General features: G+C 47.0%; 2 protein-coding genes across 2 annotated transcripts; both read right to left on the reverse strand.

Annotated features, from left to right (window-relative positions):
- Window positions 1-271: 271 nt before the first annotated feature.
- PRPH2 (peripherin 2) lies at window positions 272-10819 on the reverse strand. The gene is made up of 3 exons (XM_030500018.1): window positions 9511-10819; window positions 6497-6743; window positions 272-779 (listed from the first exon to the last, which is right to left on the reverse strand). Exons 1-3 carry the CDS (start codon window positions 10089-10091, stop codon window positions 543-545), a joined length of 1065 nt encoding a protein of 354 aa, XP_030355878.1. The 5' UTR covers window positions 10092-10819; the 3' UTR covers window positions 272-542.
- Window positions 10820-18632: 7813 nt separating this feature from the next.
- Window positions 18633-21604, reverse strand: TBCC (tubulin folding cofactor C). Its single transcript, XM_030498841.1, has 2 exons — window positions 19825-21604; window positions 18633-19780 (listed from the first exon to the last, which is right to left on the reverse strand). The coding sequence occupies exon 1, from the start codon at window positions 21350-21352 to the stop codon at window positions 20333-20335; it is 1020 nt and encodes a 339-aa protein (XP_030354701.1). The 5' UTR covers window positions 21353-21604; the 3' UTR covers window positions 18633-19780; window positions 19825-20332.
- Between the last annotated feature and the right edge of the window lie 356 nt (window positions 21605-21960).

A 21960-nucleotide genomic window follows, 5' to 3' on the forward strand; every position in this document is an offset into this window, starting at 1 on the left:
CTTAAGAACACAGCAGGAAAAAACACCACTGCTTAGCACATTAACAAAAATTACATGGTATGAGAGGTTTGACAAAATACCTGTATCCTAAGTTATATACAGCTCTGGAAATCCTTTCCTTTGACTTCTAACATGGTACTCCCCAGACAACCAATCTGTTTGCTTTCTAAGTTGAAGCACATAAAATACACTGATAAACCAACCTGAGCAAAAAAAGATTAACTTTTCAAATTCCACTTTTGATTTCAAAATAAGATGGGATGGATCACTGTGTGGTTTTTAAACTAGCTGTCCCTGATGAGGGAACACGTGAACCTTGCAGTCCTAGTGGGGTCATTTCCCCGATTAGATATGAAGATGGTGTATTCACACTGGGGATGTGTTATCCCAAGGTGCATTATGTTGTATATTCCTATATACAAAAAGAAAAGCATGTGCAGAAGTGTGTATTCTGATGGTTGATGTGTAGCTTATAATGTAGATATTCACAATTCTCAGTTTGTTTATTCTTCTCTGGTAACAAGTCCACCTCTGTTAGAAGCTCAACTGACCGTTGTGATGGCTGGTGTCTTCCCACCTTCTTCTCCTCCGGCCCCTTCAGCTTCTGCTTCCACCTGGTTGAACTTACCAAGCTTTTTCAAACTCTCCAGCGCGGACTTCATAGTGTCCTTCAGGCTGTTCTCCAGGATCCACCCTTCGCTTTCGCATTCAGGATCTTCAGGGTTTGGAATGCTTTCCAGAGAGGTGTGCAGGAGACGCAAGCCAGCCGTCACGGACATCTGAGCCATGCAATGGGAAAGACAGAGAGCATCAGGCAAACCTTTATACCCTGGTCTGTGTCTTCACTGTCCTCTGCCATCAACAGCCCTGGCTGGTGGAGTGAACAGAATGCCAAGGGCACCAGGTACAGCTTAAGGGCTGTGGGGATCGTCCATGTGAGAGCAGATCCCGAGCAGCTTTCCCCCTTGAGGTGGCCAGGAGGGGTGAGGAGGAGCTGGCAGGAGGAAAGGAGAAGGTGGAGGTCTGACAACAGTGAGCAGCACGGGGAGGGTGGCAGCTGGTAAGCAATGAGTGGATGCTTCAACTTAGGAGGGAAGAACATGCTGGCTGCTGTGTGGCTTTGTGTGGCCATGTGCACAAGGGGCTTCCCATGTACCCCATCACAGGGTCAGCACCTCCTGGGACATGTTAATGAACCCTCTGCTCCTGTGCACTAGATGTCTCATATGTGACTGTTCATATGTGAGCTGTTCACATGTGTTCATCATATTACATATGTACATCATATTACATATGTACATCATATTACACTGTTCATATGTGCAACTGCATCCTGTAGCGCCTGCCACCATCCGCTTTTAACTCTCAATATTTTTACTTCACATTGACCTTAATACATTTGGCAAGTATATTAATCTGATCAGGGAGATATTAATGAATCAGCATCTGTGCAGAAGAGAGCAGCATTAGGATTTGAGCCATTAGCTCGTCTACTTCAAATTCTGGTTTTGTTTTTAGATAGGGATGTGCAAATAAGGAAACTGAGGCAGCAGAGTGACCTGAGCTCTCACTGCTTCCATCAGCCCTGACTGAGACTTTTGCTATTGTATGAAGCTGGTGTAACACCCCTGACACTGGCAACACCCAAAACCTGCCTCCAGAGAGAAGGAGTGTTTTTAGCCAGCCTCCTGCCTTCTAACACCATTCAGAACAATCTGGCTTCCACTGTTGTTGTGCTTGGGAAGAAAAGGTGTTGATCTGTGAAACAGAGCAATAAAGAAGAGGCAGTGCCCAGAAGAGGCAGCTCGATGAGGTGACAGAGCAGGTGGTGAGGACGAGGCAGCAGTAAGACTAGTTTAGCCCTTCATGTGACAGGCAAAGCTGAGATTCTTCTAAGTCTCTTCTCCCAAGGAACAAGGGATGGGACAAGAGGAAACGGCCTCAAGCTGCACCAGGGCAGGTTTAGATGGAGATGAGGAACAATTCCTTCCCCAGAGGGTGCTCAGGCATTGGAACAGGCTGCCCAGGGCAGGGCTGGAGTCACCGTCCCTGCAAGTGTTCACACCTCGTGTAGCCGAGGCCTCAGTGCCATGGGTCAGTGGTGGCCTTGGCAGTGCTGGGGAACGGTTGGACTTGATGAGCTTAAAAGTCTTTTCCAACCTGGTTGATGCTGTGATTCTATGATTGAGACCACTTGTTAATGACCTCATGGGATGACTTGTTTTGTAAGGGAAATACCATGCCTCTCTTATCCTATCCGAATTCCCAAGGAAGTGGTTACCTCTGGTGCTGTTAAACTCTAACAGAGGTTGGCATCCCTGTGTGTTGATTACACAGCCGAGGCCTGCAGAAAGCTGCCCTGGACCTTCAAGGAGCTGCTCTCTGTTGGGTTTTTGCCCTGGAGCTGGAGGAAGCTTGCAAGCTGCCATGCAGGATTACAGCACTTGCTACTGGGCAGATCCGAGGTTGGGATTCAGCCACGTAGTGTGGCCAGTGGCAAAATTCTTATGTGGCTTTTGGACTCATGGGGCTCCTCAAGGATGTGCTTCCATGGACCATGTTAGCCTATCGACCCTGGTCATCCTGCTTGTGTATGATCAGTGCCTCCAAACTCTTGGAAGACTAAAGCGACCATTGGTTATTCTCAAATTTGGGGATGTTCATGTTTCTTTGCCTTTAATCAAGACCAGAAAGGGAAGAACATCGGTCAAGGAAACAAGCTTCATCAAATACTCCCATAGGCAAAGGCAAATTTTCATCCTGTTTAACATAGGAATGCATGATTCACACCACCATGGTCCTCAAAGAAGTTTCTAATGGCCCTGAGTCTGGAAATAGTCTCATTTTGTTATGGATCTTATGATGACTTAAATCAGTTGAATATTACGATGACTTAAATCAGTTCAAACACTGTTCTATAAAAGTCACAAGAAGTGACAAATCTCATCGCTCCAGTCTTGGGATTTAAAGCCTTTGACATCTTCCTTTCAATCTGAATCCCAGTTTTGCTGCTCTCTGCCATGGGACTAATATCTTTCATATCAATGGCTGTTGCAAGCAAATATTAATAGGACTGGACGCAACATTTGACCTCCACATTGCTCTCCACTTGTGCCACCTCACTGCAAGTCAGCAGGAGCATTTCTGGTGACTGACTTACTAAGCCCCAGTATTTGACAGCAAAATCAGCTGCACTTACAGGCTTCCTGGATGGCTGTAAGTCACTAAGTATGGTTGTGCTTTATAAAAGGAAGGTGCTTTCGGGTCCCTGGGACTGAGATTCCCTAAAAGCAGTGCAAAATGTCTGGAGTCTCATCAACTCCACTGACCGGGGCCTGCCTTCTCTTCTGGATGAGAAGAGTTGGAGACAACTATCTAGTAAATTAGTCTGTCTCTTATATGATAGCAAAGAGCCTTGGACCATCAGTTTTGCTGAAGTCCTGCTCCAGGGAGGGAACAACCCCATGCTGGGGGTGACAGGCTGAAAGCAGCTTGGTAGTAAAGCGCCTTGAGGTGCTGGTGGATACCAAGTTGAACACGAGCCAGCAATGTGTCCCTGAGGCAAGGAAAGCGAACGGTGTCCTGGTCTGCACTGGACAAAGCATTGCCAGCAGGTGAGGGAGGTGATCCTTCCCCTCTGCTCAGCACTGGTGAGGCCACAGCTGGAGCAGTGTCCAGTTCTGGGTTCCCACGTACAAGAGAGATGTGGGGCATAATGGAGGGTGTCCAGCAAAGGGCCACTGGGACGATGAAGGGGCTGGAGCACGTCTCCTCTGTGAACAGGCTGAGAGAGCTGGGAACATTCAGCCTGGAGAAGGGAAGCTCCGTGGGGATCTCATCAGTGTGTACAAATACCTGAAGGGAGGATGCAGAGAAGATGGAGCCAGGCTCTTTTCAGTTGTGCCCAGTGGCGGGACCAGAGGCCATGGGCACAAACTGAAACACAGGAGGTTCTGTTTGAACATCAGGAGGGTGCCTGAGCACTGGCACAGGTTCCCTAGAAAAGTGTTGGAATCTCCCTCCTTGGAGATATTCAAAAGCCATCTGGACATGGGCTTGAGGTGGCCTTGCTTGAGCAGAAGGTTGTGGACAAGATGTTCTCCAGAGACCCTACCAACCTCAACCAGTCTGTGACTTTGAGCTGTAGACCCGTGCTTAATCACAACCAGCAGAGAAGGCTTGGGATGAGGGTCCCAAAGCCAGCCAGTCTCACTGAGTGATGCTTTTCCCTGGCCAATAGACAAACTGTCATGAAAACTCTTATCATTTCACAGCAGCTTTAAGGTGGCAGCAAGAACAAGGTTTCTCCAGGGCTAGGTGTGGGCAGGCTGGGCTCATGCATCCCTCTGCCTCACGGCATGCTCAGCCCCTCCATCTGTGCCAGCAGAGCCAACTCTGTCCTTCTGGAAGGTGCCTGCTGCATCTGGGCTGGTTTGGGGGGTTATTGGGAGTTCACTCCTAGCACTCAATGCATCAGATTCACTCGCCAGCACACGGTGTGTGGTGCACCTCCCCCTCGTGTCTCATCGCCCTCCCAGAGCTCAGTGCTGGGCTCCCTCTGTGGCACCACGTGTGGATGGATCTCAGGGTCTTGGCCATTGCAGCAGCTGTAACCGATTGAGAGCCACGTGTTTATACAGGTGAAGGACCTGGAGCATGTCGGGAACCAGCCACTGCCTTCCCTCACTTGTGAAACGCTCCATTCAGGGCACCCTTGAACCCCCATTTCCTCTTTGCTGGCTGAAGCAGGTCAAGAAGACATCCAGGCATGCTCTGCTTGACCTTCTGCAGCGAAGCCCATCTGTTTACCAGGGTTTAGCCTGAGGCGGCTTAGCTAGAGCAGGGGGTGACCTTTTTTTGTCACCCTCATGACCGGTTGTCACTCATGGGAAGCCTACAGCTTCTGCTAGTAATAACACATTGGCAGGAGAGATGACTTACTGTGTGGATGGGTTCTTTTTACAAATAGAAGTTTTGGTACTTCCAAATAGGTTTATTCTTCCTTGCACCTAATATAGAAACAGTAAATCTTCCTTGAGGGCCCTACACCCATTTGGCACGTCAGGTTTGAAGGGGGACTAAAGGAATGTCTGCTTCCCGCTTTGGTTCCTTCCTTCAAAGTTTGGCTTAAAAGCAGAGGGAGTTTGAGACCCAAATCTAGACCCGTCATGGTGGAATACCAGGCAGGACATAAATATTCCAGAGGGCCCATCAATAGCATAACCCAGGAATGTGATATTTCTTTCAAGCTTTGCCCCAAGAGGCCCGGAAAAAAATCTCACCTTGTATTTTGAAAAAGATGAGTTAAAAAAAGAGAAGATCTTATTTCTCATTGTGCCACAGGTTGGGAAAACTGCCTGGGTGCACTGTGAAACGCGGGGAATACAATACTGCGGGTTTATTGCTGCTGTTAATGTTAATGTATCACTGCCATGACTCTCCTGCAAGTCAGCAGAGGTGTGTAACAGGGGTTCCTGGTCACGACTGTTGCAGTATTAGTATTTCTGTGCATTTTTCCCCTGCGTTTCTGAATTCCTTCTGATTTTCATACACAACTGAAATTCCTCTCTCTTCAAGACCTTTTCATTTGAACCTGGGCTAAGACACGAGCTCCTCTTTCTTTCCTAATTGGAATAACGGCGCTATGAGGAGGTTCTGCATTTCCTGCCATGCAGAGAAGTTATGTTTAAAACAGCACAATGTGAAGTAAGTTTTGGTTTCAGTTCGTGGATTATTTGGGTGTTTCTTTTCTGAAAAGCATCTTTATTCCTGGGAGGTTATAGCTCAGTGCTTCTATCAACATATAATGCAGGGGCAGGACATGTTTTCCTCCCATGGAATGAACATATATGGGTCCTGGTGCCCACAAAACCTGCACTAGGCAGTACTAGCACCTCTTTACAAATGCATTTGGGAAGCAGAATACAATAAAATTAATCCATCTGCTTCACCTAAACCACTTCTTTTGACTAGAAACACTGGTGGAGCTCATGAAGGACCTTCAACCAAACGCTGTCCTGAAGCTGGACACCACGCATGGCCCTGGGGCTTGTTTTTATCAGCACATAAACCCCTTAATTGCACTTTCTGTCCCACAAATCACTACCATCTTGTTCTAATGCTTTGTGTACTTTTCATTTCCACTCATGGTGACACATGTAAAATGAATGTATCTGCTCAGCCAAGCCCTCACTGCTCAGCACCCTGCATTTGGCAGAAAATTGGTCCCTTTTCCCTCTATGCCATGGGCTGCTCGAGGCTCTGGCCTCAGTCTGAAGGGGGGTCTGTAATCTCAAACCCACCCCACACTTTCCAGCTGTGCCTCTGGCCTGGGACCAATCAGTCCTTCTGAAGATGTTCACTATGGGATGTTCTCCCAGCCACACCACAGTGGCAGATGACTTATTTCAGACAGATCTAATCTTTAACTCTGAAAGCTCCGGAGCCCATCCAGAGCCGGTGCTTCAGCCAAGCAGGCCTGAGGGGATGGGGTTACCTCAAACAGCCAGACGAGGAGGACGACGGCGCCCATGGAGCTCATCATGCTGCTGTAGTAGTGCAGGAGGGCTTCCCGGCAGCCGCGGCGCCAGAGGTTGAGCTCCTCCGTTTGGTAGTCATAGCTGTAGTGAGCAGAGTTGTTGGTGACCTGGTACTGGATGCAGGGTCTTGGGGAGCTGGGGTTGCAGCAGCTGAAAGGGACACCATCCACCAGGTACCTTCCGTCCACGTTGCTTTTGATCCGACTGTGGGCAAGGGCAGAAGGAAGCATGAACACACACACATATAAAGACAGACTGGGGAAAAGGTGCACAAGAAAGGAAAGCAAAAGCAATGCAGATTTTCCACTGTGCCTCCTGGTTGTGCCATTTCTCCACAGCCCCTGTTCATATAGTGGTGTTTGTCCCAGATTTATTTTCCTCTCTGAAGTCCTTTTCTGTGTCAAGGCTGCACTGAGTCTGTAATGAACTCTGAGTGACGGAAACGTGCCCTCTTGGGTCGCTTTGAAGAAATGATGTTTTAAGGAAAATAAATGGCAGAGAGAATTTCCAGGAGGGGCAGTCAGAAAAGAAAGATCACAACATAGTTAGAGTGGAAGGGAGATGCCAGAGGAGACCTGAGCTTGGAAAAGGACCTACAGCAGCTTTAGGGCCCACCATATCCAGCTAGACCACTGATCCAGCTAACCTAATAGCTTCTCTCTGATAATAGCTCCTCTCTGATAATAGCTCCAGAAAGGGGCTATGCATTTATTCTTGGCTTAAATACTGGCTACCTTTGGAAGGTAGCCAGTATTTAAAACATGAAATGTGCTTCTGAAGTCCTTGGAGGAGCTCCCCCACTATTGTTGACTTGAGACTGTGGTTGTTCTCCATAAATAGCCATTTAGTCTGGTGCTTTAGGAGATGTTTAGATGAGAGCTACTTAGAAGGCAGTTAGTTCCACTGGCATTGCAAAATAGGCTATAGTAACAGGACTGCAACTCTAATAAATACCATTTCACTTAGAAAATGACAGAATGGAGAGCCCCAGTGACCTAGAAAGGTGAAAAGAGAATCTGAGAGTCACTTGTAGCTTTCCATGGATATTTGAAAGCTGCATCATAGAGAGACAGGTGATCGCAATGGCCCGGTGAAGCAACATTCCACTTTGCAGCCATGACTTAAATATATCTAAACTCCAAATGCAGTTGAGGTTTCATCTCTGGATTTAAAGTATACTCTGAGTTGGGTCTAATTCCCATGGATGCGTACATGCTCCACCAGTTTCAGACAGATTGGGTCAGGTCTTTGCTCTACAAATAATATAAAAATCATCTTGCAGGAGATGGACTCCCACCTTCCCTTGGAATTAAGGAGAACTTTGCTATTGGCTTCAAAGGGGCCAGAATATCCTACCAGGAATGTGATCAGAGACCGTGCACCACTGTGTAGTTCAAACCTTGAATTAACATCCATTTGTGGATTTTTAATGCCCTATTTCCTGCCTCAGTAGTACAAAGAAATTGCTGCGAGTCTCAGTCGCAAACAAGCCATCAGTTATTAAGGACACTATAACCTTGTTTTCCCTCAGTGCTTTGCCCTTCCACTGCTGCTGGATTAAGTTACAGCCCTCAAATCTCCATATAATGCTGGCAAGGTGTTTTCAAGTAGTTATTTATACCCACGGGCATACCTTTGCAATGCAAATACTCCCTTATTAAACAGCAAATGTATTTGTTACAGCCCCCCGGTGCCATAGGTTAAGCCTGGAACAGTTTTCACTCTAAAGTCCTGATTCCGGGTTGCAAAAACAATGAGACCACCCAAGTGAAAACAATATGCAGAGAGACACACAAGTGAAATACCATTTACACAGTCAGAGAGGGATCCCAAGGGAGACACACTATTACTTCAGCCACTTTTAACATAGGCAGTACATTTAAAAGGCAGGCTGCTTCCAGCTCATGAGACCCTTTGTGCAACCACAGAGTATGAACGTTAACGAATGATGGTCCCAACGAACTTTGAATAAAGATCTCGTCCTCCAGTGCTGAATTCTCCAAAAGGTTGGGGGTATTTCTGCTCAATGCTCCTTTTTCACTGCAAAAGTTCATTTGTTCTCATGCTTATTTTCTCCTTGCGTTTACTGCACCTAACCTGATTTGGAGATTACTGCCTCTTTGGGCACTGACATCAGAGCCCTGAAGGTGTTTCTGCTCAACAATCTGTTCTGGTTTGCATAAAGGAAGCTAGTTTTCACGTCAGGTTTCACAAAAATAGGCACAAGTATACACATAGAACATGGCTTTATAAAGGAGAGCATTTAAAATGCATTTAGCTACAAGGGACACTGTGTAAAGGTAGAACATCAAAGAGGTTCAGGCTGAGTCTTTTCACAGCAAAAGGCTCAGTCTTTTCACAGAAATCCATTGAGAGAATATAAAAAGAAAACTCTAAACCTTAAGGATTCAAAACACATGAGTTATTGGCAAAACATTACTGTTTCTATTTGTTTCCATGAGATGGATTGATTGCCAACATCTAGGTGGAGTTTTAAAAGTGCTATCAACAGAATATATCCAGGAAAGTCTTTTTTAGTAACTTAATAAATTGCATTGAAATCTGCTTTAGGCTTAGAGAAGTTCTGATGCTTCCCTGTTGATTTGGGGAGTACATATGTGTGGCTCAATGGAATGGCTTTATAAAGAGGTAAAAGACAGTAAAAAGTATGATTTTAAGTCTGTTTACATCGCACTGAGAGTGCGAATTGCATTTTGGTGCTTTACAGTTTATGTTCTGGGGTAATGGTTGGACTTAATGATCTTTAAGTTCTTTTCCAACCTAGCTGATTCTATGATTCTACGAATTTGCAGGGGACGAAGCAATCTAACTATTTTATGCAAGACCCCTCCATATAAAATATAACATTTTATATAAGACCCCTCCAGTTAGTGCCTATTGGTACATTTCTTTAGTGTAATATTGGTCAAACAACACTACTATGAGATCCAAACCCCACTAAGTCACTTACTCTTTCACTTCTTTGGAGCTGAAGTCCAGGTATCTGTTGCTGATCCACTGGATTTCGAACCAATCTTTGAAGCCATTGTTCCCACAGCATTTGAACTCGATTTGGAGCATGTCGATAGTCTTCTTCATGAAGCATCTTCCTGGGGTGTCTGTGTCCCGGTAGAACTTCATGCCGTTCTTGAGCCCCTGGGCCAGTGTGCTCTCCAGAGAGCCCCTCATGAGAAAGCAAATCAGAGCAACGAAGAAAATGAGTATGTTAAATAGGAAACATAGTGCCAGGTAAGGTCTCAGCAAAGGCTTCCACTTGGCAAATTTAGCAGGATCCAGAGAGTCGTAACAGATTTTGCCAGCGAAACCATTGAAGGCGCAGGATAATATACCCATCAATATCAAAGAATTGGGCACAAGGTGGCTTTCAGAATTGTCCATCACTTCGCTTCGCTTCCGGAGCTCAATTTTGAGGAACAATCCCATGCTAAACACAAGGATTCCAGCAAACACCGAAAACCAGTTCATGAGCCATAGTCCCTGGGCTAGTTTTACCCTTTTCTTCTGGCTGAATTTGACTTTCAGCAGAGCCATCTTTGTAATGGGAGATGTTGGAAGGTTTCGCAGCCTGGACCCCTCTTCTCGGCGGAAGCTACTTGAGGAAAAACCATTCAGGCACTGGAAGAGACCCTGACCAGCTCAGCGGGAAGCAAACCACTGCATGGTCCTTCCATCTTGAGCTCCCCACGTTGAGGATTCAAGCAAGTAAAATATTCAAAGATCCCAACGAACAATTTCACATTAGTGAAAAAAAACAGGCAATCGGCACCTCCAGCTATTTGTGGTGGTTCCTTCCAAGCAAAGGAGAAACTGTCTCAAGGTTTCAAATGATTTGCTCTGGATCTGCAAGACGTCATTCTAATACCTTTAATCATTTGATCCAATTTGGAGAGATGTCTGTCAACAGATGAGTGGAAATAATCCCTCATTTTACTATGTAGTAGATTTGTGCTTTCTTATGATAGGCTCCTGGGCAGAATGTGAAAACTCAGAGACATAAAAAGATCTTTGTTGCCAGAAGAACCCTTTGAGGAAAAAGGAAGAGGGCTTGAGATTAAAAAAAAAAGGCTGTTTGAATACAGAAATACACTTCCCCTTCATGAAGCTGATTTATTCATATCTACAGTCAAAACCACCTTTTTAGTCCTTATCTTTCTGTGTTGGTTGACTCGAGATGTCATCCTGTGGCTTATGTGTTCTAGAAGCAGGTAAGCGTGTAGTTGGCAGTGACCTAAAAAACCTAAGCTTGGCATTTTCTACTGATTTCCATGGCTTCTGTCATTTCCAGGGCCTTCATAGGAGGGAAGGAGAAAGGAAACATTCAGAGAAACTCAGTTAGTAGCCCCTGGGCTGGAACCTAGAGATGCCTTTGTGAAAAGCGAGCTGACGTGAGCAGCTTCGTGGCTAATCCCTGAGCCAGGAGGGGAGCAGCGATGCCCAAGGGGACCCGGGAGCTGCAGCCAGGGAGGAACCTGACCCAGCAGCTGGGGAGGGACCCTCGGGTCATTGTCATTATGCAGTGCAAAGGAGGAACCCCCGGGGTCTGCTGAGGGACCAGCACCTTGGCTCTGCTTTCATGCTATAGTGGGCAGGAAAAGAGGGATGAAACCCCGTCCTGTGGTGGTGGCCTTCCTCCTTATGCCACACAGCGTTCCAGGCAAGCGTGGGTGCTGGGGTTTTGCTCTTTCCAGTGCTTTAGGAGTTTTACTTTGCTCACCCTGCAGAGATGCAGAGCTATGGGGACAGTCCTGTGCTGGTTCACCACTGCCACGGCAATGAGAATTAACCTCAGGCAACCTCAAGCAGTGCACAATCACCCTGCAGGTGTGTGAGAAAACACTGCAGGTGAGAAAGGAGCAGCCTTAGGAGAGGGGTGGGAGGCTCTACCCAAGCCAAGCTGGGCTGCTGCTGCTGCCCCGGTGCCCTGGAGATATCCTCTTGTAGCTGCTGGCACATGGTGCACCAGCCCTGAGAGGAAGGTGGAGCGACCTGCCCAGTAGGAAGGCAAGTGTGAAAAGTAATAGTAATTAAAAAATACGGCACTGAAAAACAACATGTTGGTAATGTGCTGCGATGTGTTACCATGGAGGCTGCTCGGTTGTCATTTGAGATTTGGGAGGTCTCTTCAGTAAGGACAAGGTTATCAAGCTGCTGCTTTTTTCTGTGCTAAGAAGGGTTTTGTGATGGACCTTTCCTGGTTGCCCAGGGCAGTGCTGGAGTCACCGTCCCTGCAAGTGTTCACACACCGTGTAGCCGAGGCCTCAGTGCCATGGGTTAGTGGTGGCCTTGGCAGTGCTGGGGAATGGTTGGACTGGATGAGCTTAAAGGTCTTTTCCAACTGGTGATTCTGTGATTGCAGTGACCTGGGGAGCAGCTTGTAGTTGGGATGTTCCTAAAGCAGCCCTGGCTGCCAGCATTGCTGCTGCCCTGCAGGCAGAGGGTGCATAAGAGGAGAGGAGGAAGGCAATTATCTATCAGGGACTTGCCATGCTTCTCTCTGCTTGCCATGAAGAGGATGAAAAGTGCTGTTTCTGTTAAATGTTTTTGCGCAATAAGCTGTAATAACATCCCTCCTGGTTTCTTGCCAAAATATCCCATAACCATGCAGTGCAATGTTACTGTATTTCACTGACTCCTTTGGGGTTCAGCTAGGAAACATGAGGTAGTTTGGAGGGTGTATTTTGCCTGACAGCCTGAAGTCAGTTCTAGATAAATGAACTTGAAACTATTTCCTTTCTGGTCAGTGATGACAGAGTGAAACTTTAGTGAAAAAGAACTTTCTATCAGGATCACAAGGGTATACAGTGAATTATGTCCTGACGTGCAGTTAGTAGGACAAGAAATAGTAAACCTGCCCACAACAGATGTAAGCCTGGTGCTGCTCTGGATATGGGGAAGTCTGTATTCAGGAGCACAGATGAGTCTGAATACCTCAATAACTTAACATTCAGATGTCCATGATGAACCTGATGCAGCAAACCCATGTCATTGCATGCACTAGGGTGTTTCCTGTTCATTCAGGAATAAAATAGTGAAAGAGAACATGCAGCATATGCTTCAGGGCTCATGGTCCCTCCAAATGTACTCTTCTCCTTAAACCAGGTAACAGGTCTAATAAATCACTCCTCAATGTTAGTGTTTTCTGGGGGATGATCAGTGATTCACCTCATGCTCAGGAGGGGACACTTGGGTACCAATTAGATGCTTCAGACTTTAGGTGGCGCCTTTAAAGTCATCACAGAGAGGGATCAACACAACCAATCCAACCCAGATCTGGAAAGCTGTTGCTTATTTACGTAGTTTCAATAGTCTGACACCAGTGGGGGACATAGAATCATAGAATGGTTTGGGTTGGATGGGACCTACAGCGACAGAACCTCTCCGACAAAACCACTCAAGTTAACCCTCACTGTGCTGGGAAGCTTTAAGGGGGATTGGGCAGTAAATCACATGCTGTGCTCTGAGGCTTCCTTCGAAAGTGAACACATTTCAAAGAGGGGAGTTAACGCTTCCCACTTACTCCAGACATGGAGCTGACACAAGCTTCTGCACAGACAGGTCAGCTGGGGGCTGGCTCAAGGAGGGCAGCCTCAGGAAAAAGAAGCTTCTGGGGGATCATGGCCAAGTATTTTGGGGTATGAATGGTACCAAAAAGAGACATGGTTTTGCCTGGATGTGCTTTTCCTCACACATCTTTATCTTGGCTGGGATTCACCTTTAATCGGGCAGAAACTATTGCTTTCTACCTCAAGTAGGAAATAACTGAAGCTGAGCTATAGCAGACAAACTAATTGCTGCAAGAATGTTTGAGTTAATGGTCTCCTCAGAGGCTGCCTAGTGAACACAAGTGTGTAATTCATGTGCTATTCTGGAGAGAAAACTGTTAGAATAAAATACTCAAAATATTATTTTGAACTCACCATGAACGTGTTCAAATCCAAAATATTGCTAAAATATCATCATTTTTATGGATAACAATACTATATTGGTAGTTTTCCAAAAAGCTATGCCTGCTAACCTAAATATAAGCCACACGCCTACCAGTTAATGCTAAAAGGGAGGAAAAAGTTTGTTTTAATGCAGACAATTCAGTCTGGTATTTGCTAAAGAGTCTGCTGCCCAGTCCTGGACAAAGTGTTCTATGTCTTTGGGAATATGAGGTATAAAGGGCAAATTCCCTCTGTACAGGTATATCCTATGTTCCTAAACTATGGAAATGCTATTAGTTGGTAACAAAATAAAACCCTGGCCCCATCTTTCTTTCATGCTGCTCTGTGATATGAAACGTGGCTTTCTTGGGTTCTTTTTTTGTTTCCTTTCTTTAGAAGTGGTTAGGTTTCATGGCAAGAGTGAAGATGTCTGGTTTTACCTGTGATAGGAAGTTATTGTGTAGGGATAGGAGGGGGTTTTATGCACTGTAGCTCATGGTTTTGCTCACATTTGTAACCTTGTGTTGTGTACAGGGACGTTCCTGAGGAACAATGTGATAAGATGCTGTACCACGTTGTATGATTAACAGGCAGAAGAAAGCCTTATTTATGACTTCCTTTTTCCTCCTATGTACACCACTAAATTGGTAGGCTGCTGTTCTTGTGGCGTGTCAGATGCTCTGGAAACAGAGGCAAGTTGCTAAATTCACTGCTGGGGCTGTTGGACACCTGGGAAAGTTGACTTGACCTGGATCCTGTGGCTCCTAAACTGCACCAGAGCACATGGGGAGAGGGCATTGCATGGTTTTCCTCTGAGTAGTTCCCAGCATTTCAACCATCCTTATCCACAATGTGGGTAACATGTTCAGAAAACACCTTTTTTTGACCCTCAGGATGGTCACTGTATTTATTTGTATATTATTATACTACTACTATTATACTGTTATGAGTACGTATGACTGTGATGCCTAGGGCATAGTGTTCCCTGCTGAAAGCAAAGAGAACAGGGAAAGCGGTAAGTCAATGTTTGTACTTGTAGAAACAGGAAAGAAGTATGTCGGGAATTGAAAGAAGCTTTCAAAAGGCTCACAATAGTTATTACTGCTGGAAAACAGCTCAACAGACAGATCCTCCAGTGAGATAAATCAGATCCTGATGCGAATGGAAATGCTGAGATTCCGCAAGTTGCACAGTTTGGGTTTTTTCTTGCTATTTTTATCTTTCCTGGCTTTTTAGAGCATGGGCACAAGGTCTCTTGCGCAGATCCAGTGGCTACAATGGGAAAGCTATGTGGAAAAATAGGCTGGAGGCATAAGAGGTGGGGAGTGCCTGATGGAAAGGGGGCAGAACTGAGGTTGCAAAAGGGTGATGCATAAAGGAGGTAAAGAAATGTACTTGTCTCTATACAGTTCTCAAATGCAACAAGTCTGTCTTCAGATAGCACTCATATGCTGGGAGAAATCCACCTGGATAAAAATAGGATGTATGTGAAGGGTGGGTATGTATGCACAAAACCTCCTTCCACTGGAGAATTTCTAAGTATTTGGTAACATTTGAATCAATTCCTGGTGAAGCAACTGAGATTTGATCCTTGTTTATGTATAGCTATTGCTTACATAGAAAGAAACTTTAAGAAACACCCCAAAAAACCAAACAAAACCCCAAAAGGACACCTTAATTAAAAAATAAAAAAAATAAAAAAAATCCAAGCCCTCAAGAATATAATGCAGACAAGTGTGCAAGGAATTGTGTCCTTCATGTATTTCTTAGGTGTGTTTTCACACAACCAGTATGGCTAGAGCCCACAGCGGAATCTATTTAAACGAAATAGGGCTGGATAAAGAGAGAATGCAAGTAACTCCATTTTCATTCCTGGTATTCAGAGAAGCAGGGGCAGGCAGAGGGAGGAAATGCCTGGACTCCAGTGGGAACCTCTTGGGATGGATATCCAGGTGGGATGGTGGCCTCGCTGGGAGCAGAAGCAAAGCTCTCTGCTGCTTCTCTGGAGACAAGCTTTGGTCCGTGCTACCTCTCCCAGCCTCTGCCAATGCTGACACTCAAAGCTCTGTGTAGTGCTGGGGAATGGTCACAGTTTTCTGCCATAAGCTCATTGTTGTGTATTTTCTTGCATAGACCCCACTCGCAGCACTGTGTGCAGTTGTGGTGTCCTCAGCATAAGGACATGGAGCTGTTGGAGCAAGTCCAGAGGAGGCCACGAGGATGATCAGGGGCTGGAGCACCTCCCGTATGGAGGCAGGCTGAGAACATTGGGGCTGTTCAGCCTGGAGAAGAGAAGCTGCGTGGAGACCTCAGAGCAGCTTCCAGTGTCTGAAGGGGGCTACAAGGATGCTGGAGAGGGACTCTGCATCAGGGACTGGAGTGATAGGACAAGGGGTGATGGGTTCAAACTGAAACAGGGGAAGTTCAGGTTAGATCTAAGGCAGAAGCTCTTCCCTGTGAGGGTGCTGAGGCGCTGGCACAGGGTGCCCAGAGAAGCTGTGGCTGCCCCATCCCTGGCAGTGTTCAAGGCCAGGTTGGACACAGGGGCTTGGAGCAACCTGCTCTAGTGGAAGGTGTCCCTGCCCGTGGCAGGGAGTTGGAACTGGATGAGCTTTAAGGTCCTTTCCAACCCAAACCGTTCTTGATTCTATCATTCTATATAGGTTACATGAATTTAGCCACTGTGCAGATGGAGGCAGAGCAGAGCTGGTGGTGCTCTTAACTGGTTGGGGAATTACTGTCCCTGAATACACTCATTCAATGGGCTCCTCTGAACAGTTTTCTCCCTTGCAGCACGTTTTTAGTCCTCCACCTTGCTGTAGGCAAGGTAGCTTTAAACCCAGCTTGTTTTCACAGCAGCTCTGGCTGCTTCTGCCCTCCCTGCAGCACACTGTGGATCTGCGGGGAAGGGGACTTCTGCAAGCTCTCCTGAGCAGGTTAGACACAAAGCAACCTTGGCTCCTAACCTAGAAGAGGCTGCCAGGCATTTTCTTGGTGTCAGCACTGCTTATCGCTCTAAGGGAAGACACCGAGCTTGTGCCACCCTCCCTTCTGCAAGCTGAGATTAGCAAAGACAAAGCAGCCTGACCAGGCTGCACTGCGAGTCTCCTTGACCCGGGGGAACAGAGACAGACGGGCACATCTCCTCAAACTGGCTGTGCACAAACCCTGCCCAACCTTCTCTCTGGGTATTGCTTAGGCACAAATTCTGCCCAACCTTCCCTCTGGGTATTGCTGAGGCACAAACTCTGCCCAACCTTCCCACTGGGTATTCCTTAGTTGCAAGCTTCAGAAAGAGAATTGAGGAGCTGGCAGCTTGCTGCTGGCAGCTCAGGGCAAGTCACGACACTCTACTCTCCTTGAAGGAGGCTTGCTTCAGTGAGAGGTTTCATCATCAAGTCATCTAGAGACAAGATAGCACAGAATTCCTCACTTGTTGAAACTAGACACTCTCAGTAAAACTATTTCATCACTTCCATAGTTAAGATATGGGTTTTGAGCTCTTGAACAAACAGCTTAAGGCTCATCTGCAGACAGGAAGCAATTTTTTCTGATGCCTTGTCAGTTGAGGTAAAAGGTACAATATGAAGCTACAAATCCTGTGGACTAGACTTCTAGTCTTTCCATGTTTAGCCTGTACTCTATGTGGTTCCAATGAAATAATCAGACAACTTTATAGGCCAGACCTGCCAAAGGATCCCGAACATTTTATTTCCAAAACATTAATTTTGGAAATAATGTGTCAAAATAAAAAGAATTTTTATTCTAGATGCAATTTTTGCATCCAGAAAACAGATGCTAAGAAATGAAAAAAACAGCTTAGATTTTAAATTACAGATTTACAAATCTGTAATTTAAGTTACGGATTATATATCTGTATCCTGTAAAACATTTATAGATAGATAAACTTACTCCTACCATGCTTTTAAATACTTCTGTAAAAATTCGATGAGTATATAATCCTCAATTCACCTGAGCTATCACTTTCCACTAGATTTGACTGGAAAATGGACTCTTAGATAAGTAACTGCACTTATGGGATATCAGCCAATACTCTCTCATCCTCATGGCATTTTACTTTCTTCCTATCTGCAAGGGCTTGCAGAATGCCAGGGTTATAAGACAGGCGAGTAACACAGGAGCTGTCTGCACTGGCGATAGCAGGAGGGAGTGTTTGGGGCCACAGACGACAGCCTGCTGGTGCTTATACTGATCGTGACTTCCTTTTCCATATGGATTTTTAATAACTACTGTAGTGTTGTTAAAATAACTAGATAGAAATGCTTAGGTGAATCTCTAACAGACTGTAGTAAGTTGCAATTGCTATACTGATACAGGCTATGAATATGCTAGTAAATCTTTTCTAGTGTGTAACGTGTGTTCACATACTTCTGTTTTAAAATAGTTTTGACTGTCTCCTAAGTAGGATTCTCCAATTGGAAATTAACATGTGCAGCCATGTGTACTGACCACACTTTTTCAGGTCTGCTGTTCTCAAATGGAGTTTTCTTGTTTCATGTCATGCTTGAGACCAAGATTCAGTTACTGGTTTTGTATTACAAAGGTAATGGTAAATCTTTAAGTGAAAGTAATTGTCTGGAACATCTTTAGCAGCCTCCTCTAAGTCATGTTCCTGAAGAGTATTACCTGATAATTCTGGTTTGACAAAGTTAAATACTCAGAGGAAAGAAAGGAACTGGGATGTCAGTAACTGACCTCTGACAACTGTCATGGAGGAAGCATTTTCAGGCTGAAATTGAAGTCTAAATTCCCTTGTTTTGAGTCACGCTCTGTTTACTCAGGCAATACTGCGTGCGGTGGACCCACAGCTAATAGAGCTATACGCCAGTTGGAAGTGTATGGAGCAGCACACACCTCTGATAGCTGCAGTAGTCTCTCCATTTCTAGATTTGCCAGCGTCTACCAACACAGTAACTAAACTTACATGTTTATAGCTTTTGGCTGGCAGAACAAAGGCATTTCTGTAGTTCTTACAGGCCGCACAATGTGCAATCCTGGGACTAGAGGATGCTAAGGGGACTGACTTCTCACTACCAGGGTATGTGGAGAAAGATTAACCTCAAAGTTCTGATCACATTCCTTAACAAGATATTAAAAATCATGTAGATTAAAACAAGACTAAGGGTTTTCTTTAAATCATTTTATGATCTTGTCAATGCAAAGACAAATCATTAGTAAAGGGACAACCGAAATCAGAGCAAATACATTTGAAATGCAAAATTCAATTCAGTCAAAAAGTATACATTAACAGAAGTAAATAAAAAGGAAAGTTGTGAAAGAATATATAAAAGTTCCCTTTTTTCCCTCCCCCTTTAAATTAAATATGCTGAAAAAAGCCTTAGTTTCTCTATTCAAACCCCGTCAAGCACTCAAGTGAAGTTTCAAGTACTTCTCATGGCAGTAATGCAGTTTTGATAGTTCAGCCAGTGTTAATTTTGTTAGAGGCACATATATGACATATATATAGCATACATATTTTGCAGTTTTAAAATACAACTCTAAGCTGATTCTTGCAATACGTCACAAGGAGTGGTTTTGGAAACCTAAAACTACTATATATGCTTTATGTATGGAGTGCTCACTTCACACCACTAACAGGGCACTGTAAAAACATTGCATTCCATGCTGCTGCTGCTGCTTTTTTATTTAGCAAGAGTGAAGAAACAGGACTTAAGTCACACTGCACTTTATGCAAGATAACATGCAGTGTGGGAACTGAAATATAGCACCTCAACTTCCCATTTTAGTGACTCTGTCTGTCAACACTGCACCTACACAGTAGCAGCATGTTGTAAATTAACCACAGCACCAAAGCCTAATGTCTACTGACAGATGAAAGTAGTAGGATGTCCCTGAACACCTCTTCTGAAGTTTGACTGCAGCAGAGTTCACCCAGCTTCTGTCGTGTTAATGAGCACTTGCTGTATGCCCCTGAAAGTACAAAGCACTCATTTCATCCCTCCCAGCTTAAGTGTTTACAGAAGGAGCATCCTTTCACAAACTATTTTCAGACTGTGAAAGTTCAGTATTTATGTAGCCTCTGTAGGTTTATTAATTTCAAGCAATGAATCTATAAAGAGAGCATGAAATGTTCATTAGGAGACTTTTCTTTCCTTTAGGCTTCTCTCACTTGAAACAAAAGCCTGAAGAAAACTTTCGGATTTCACCCATATCAGCAGAACCTGGCTCATAATTACAGCGTAAGGCTTAGGATTCATCTCAAGTCTGCTTCACTGTTCGGCTACAAAAACTCCTTTAAATTAATCTTTTGTCCTCATTACTCCCCAAATGTCCCCTTCTATGTGCTCCTCAATTACTCATTACTCCCCAAATGTCCCCTCCCCTCTAAATGTGCTCCCCATAAGATAGCATATGGTTGCTTGCAACTCGAGAACCACTGAAATATGAAAAATTTGGAATTTGATCTTTCCATTCCAGTACATCTTGTGCTATTTGCTGCTAATTCAAGCTCTGGATGAGTGAAAGCAGCACAACAGCTCAGAGAGGCTCATTTGTTTGTGTATCAGTGCCCGCCTGCCCCACCTTAATTAGAAAAAAACCCTGCAATTAGGTACTGCAGCAGTGGGGAAATTCCACAGTGATACATAACGATTATAGCAGCAACCAGTGGAGGACAGTAAACTGTATTTGACTGGTATTCTTCAGAAAAAAAAAAAAAAAAAAAAAAACTAGTCACACCTTACAATTTACAATCTAAATAACGAATGGAATCGTTTAATGGCATATGGAGGGTGAAATCCCCCAGTTTATGATTCAGTGCATTTACACCAGGATTTCTTGCTCAGCACCAAGCTGCCCCTGCAGTCAGTCCCAGCAACTGATTCTTTCCTGCTCAGGGATCAGGCTCCAGTTGGGTGAAGGCCGGTCAGTCGCCAGCCAGTCAAAGTCATCCACCAGGTTCCAGTTGTTTTGGTTCCTGTCCAGCCCAGAAGACTCGAAATCTCTCTCAATACCCGGGTAGCTCCAGGTGTAGGGGGCGAAGGAGACCTTGGTGCAGTCCTCGATCACGGCTCGGCTGGTCACCTGCACGTAGAAGCGGCTGTTGCGGGTGCGATGGGTGCGGAGCTGCTGGCAGGCCAGCGCCAGGAGACAATCGCTGCAGCCGTCCACCAGCACGGAGGTGGACACGGGCCCGCAGAGCACGGTGCAGCCGCGGCAGTCGCGCACCCGCAGCGTGTTGGCGTTGCCGCGGAGCCGCACCCGGCAGCCGCGCAGCCCGGACAGCAACACGTCGCGCTGCAGCAGCTCAGCGGGGCCGAGCTCCAGCTCCGCGTCCTCGTCGCCGCTGAACCCGCACAGCGGCGACCCGCCCGGCTCCCCTTCGGCGGGCCCGCAGCCGGGAGCGGGCGCGGCGGCGGCGGCGGCCGGGGGCCGGGCGGGCTCGGCGGGGCGCGGCTCGCAGCCCGGAGCCGCTTCCTTCTTGAGGGTCCGGAAAGCGAATTTCTTCTTGGGCTGCAGCTGCTGGCGCCGGGCCGCCAGGTCGCTCTGGAGCCGCCCCACGGCCTCCTGCCCCTGCCGCACCTCGTAGGGCGCCAGGAACCGCACACTCTCGGTCAGCAGCTTCTGCAGCCCCTGCAGGCGGGCAGCCGCCTCCTCCAGCAGCCCCGCCGCCAGCAGCGCCTCCACGGCCTCCCGCTCCCGGGCGAAAGCGGCGATGAAGAACTCGCTCTGCTCCTCCTTCACCACCTGCGCCTCCTTCTTCTGCCGCTGCCGCTCCACGCCCTGCTGCCGCTCCGCTTCCCGCCGCTGCAGCCGCTCAGGGAGCGCCACCGCGGCCGCCCTCAGCTCCTCGCCGGGCACCGCCGCCTCTCCCACCGTCTCCATCTTGCCTCTTCGCCTTTCCTCCCGGTCACTAAGCTGCCCGCCGATTGGCTGCCGGCAAGCCCCGATTGCGTCAGCGCTACCGATTGGCGGGCTGTGAGTGCCCCGCAGGGAGGGGAGCGCGGCGGTTTAAAGGGGCCGTTGCCTGGCTGCGGGATGGGGTGAGTGCCGGCGGCAGGTGCCGCGCTCCGCGGGGCGCGGAGCCCAAATTAGCAGCCGGGATATAAATAACCCCCGCCTCCGCCTTCCCCCTGTGCGCGCGCAGCTGCCCGCCGCTTCACACCCTCTTCCTCCTCCTCCTCACAGGCCGCGGGGGTACCGCGGCTACCAGCGCACCCAACCCCGCTGCCCCGTACCGCGGTGCCCCCGGCGCCGCCTTCTCGCCTCGCCGCGGGGCTCAGGGATGGGGGGGCCGGTTGAGACCGCAGCGCGCGGCGGCTCGTCGCTTGCCGTTAACACCGGGCCGTGCGGCGCTGGTGGGCGCGGGGCCGCGGGCCTGGGCCCGGGCCCGGCTGCTCGCCTCACGGGGCCCGGCGTTTCCGGGAGGCTGTGCGAGGCGGTGCGGTAGCAAGCCGTCCGCGCTGGTTCCTCGTGTGCAGCGCAGTGGCTGC

The sequence above is a fragment of the Strigops habroptila genome, chromosome 10, assembly GCF_004027225.2.
Source record: "Strigops habroptila isolate Jane chromosome 10, bStrHab1.2.pri, whole genome shotgun sequence".
NCBI lineage: Eukaryota > Metazoa > Chordata > Aves > Psittaciformes > Psittacidae > Strigops > Strigops habroptila.

Bases quoted from the DNA above. Each gene is read 5' to 3' on its own strand.
- PRPH2 (XM_030500018.1), bottom strand. From the start codon at position 10,091: ATGGCTCTGCTGAAAGTCAAATTCAGCCAGAAGAAAAGGGTAAAACTA. The intron at 6,744-9,510 runs GTAAGTGACTTA...CCTTGCCCACAG, and splicing joins AGCTCCAAAGAAGTGAAAGA to TCGGATCAAAAGCAACGTGG. The intron at 780-6,496 runs GTAACCCCATCC...TGCATGGCTCAG, and splicing joins TCCTCGTCTGGCTGTTTGAG to ATGTCCGTGACGGCTGGCTT.
- TBCC (XM_030498841.1), bottom strand. From the start codon at position 21,352: ATGGAGACGGTGGGAGAGGCGGCGGTGCCCGGCGAGGAGCTGAGGGCG.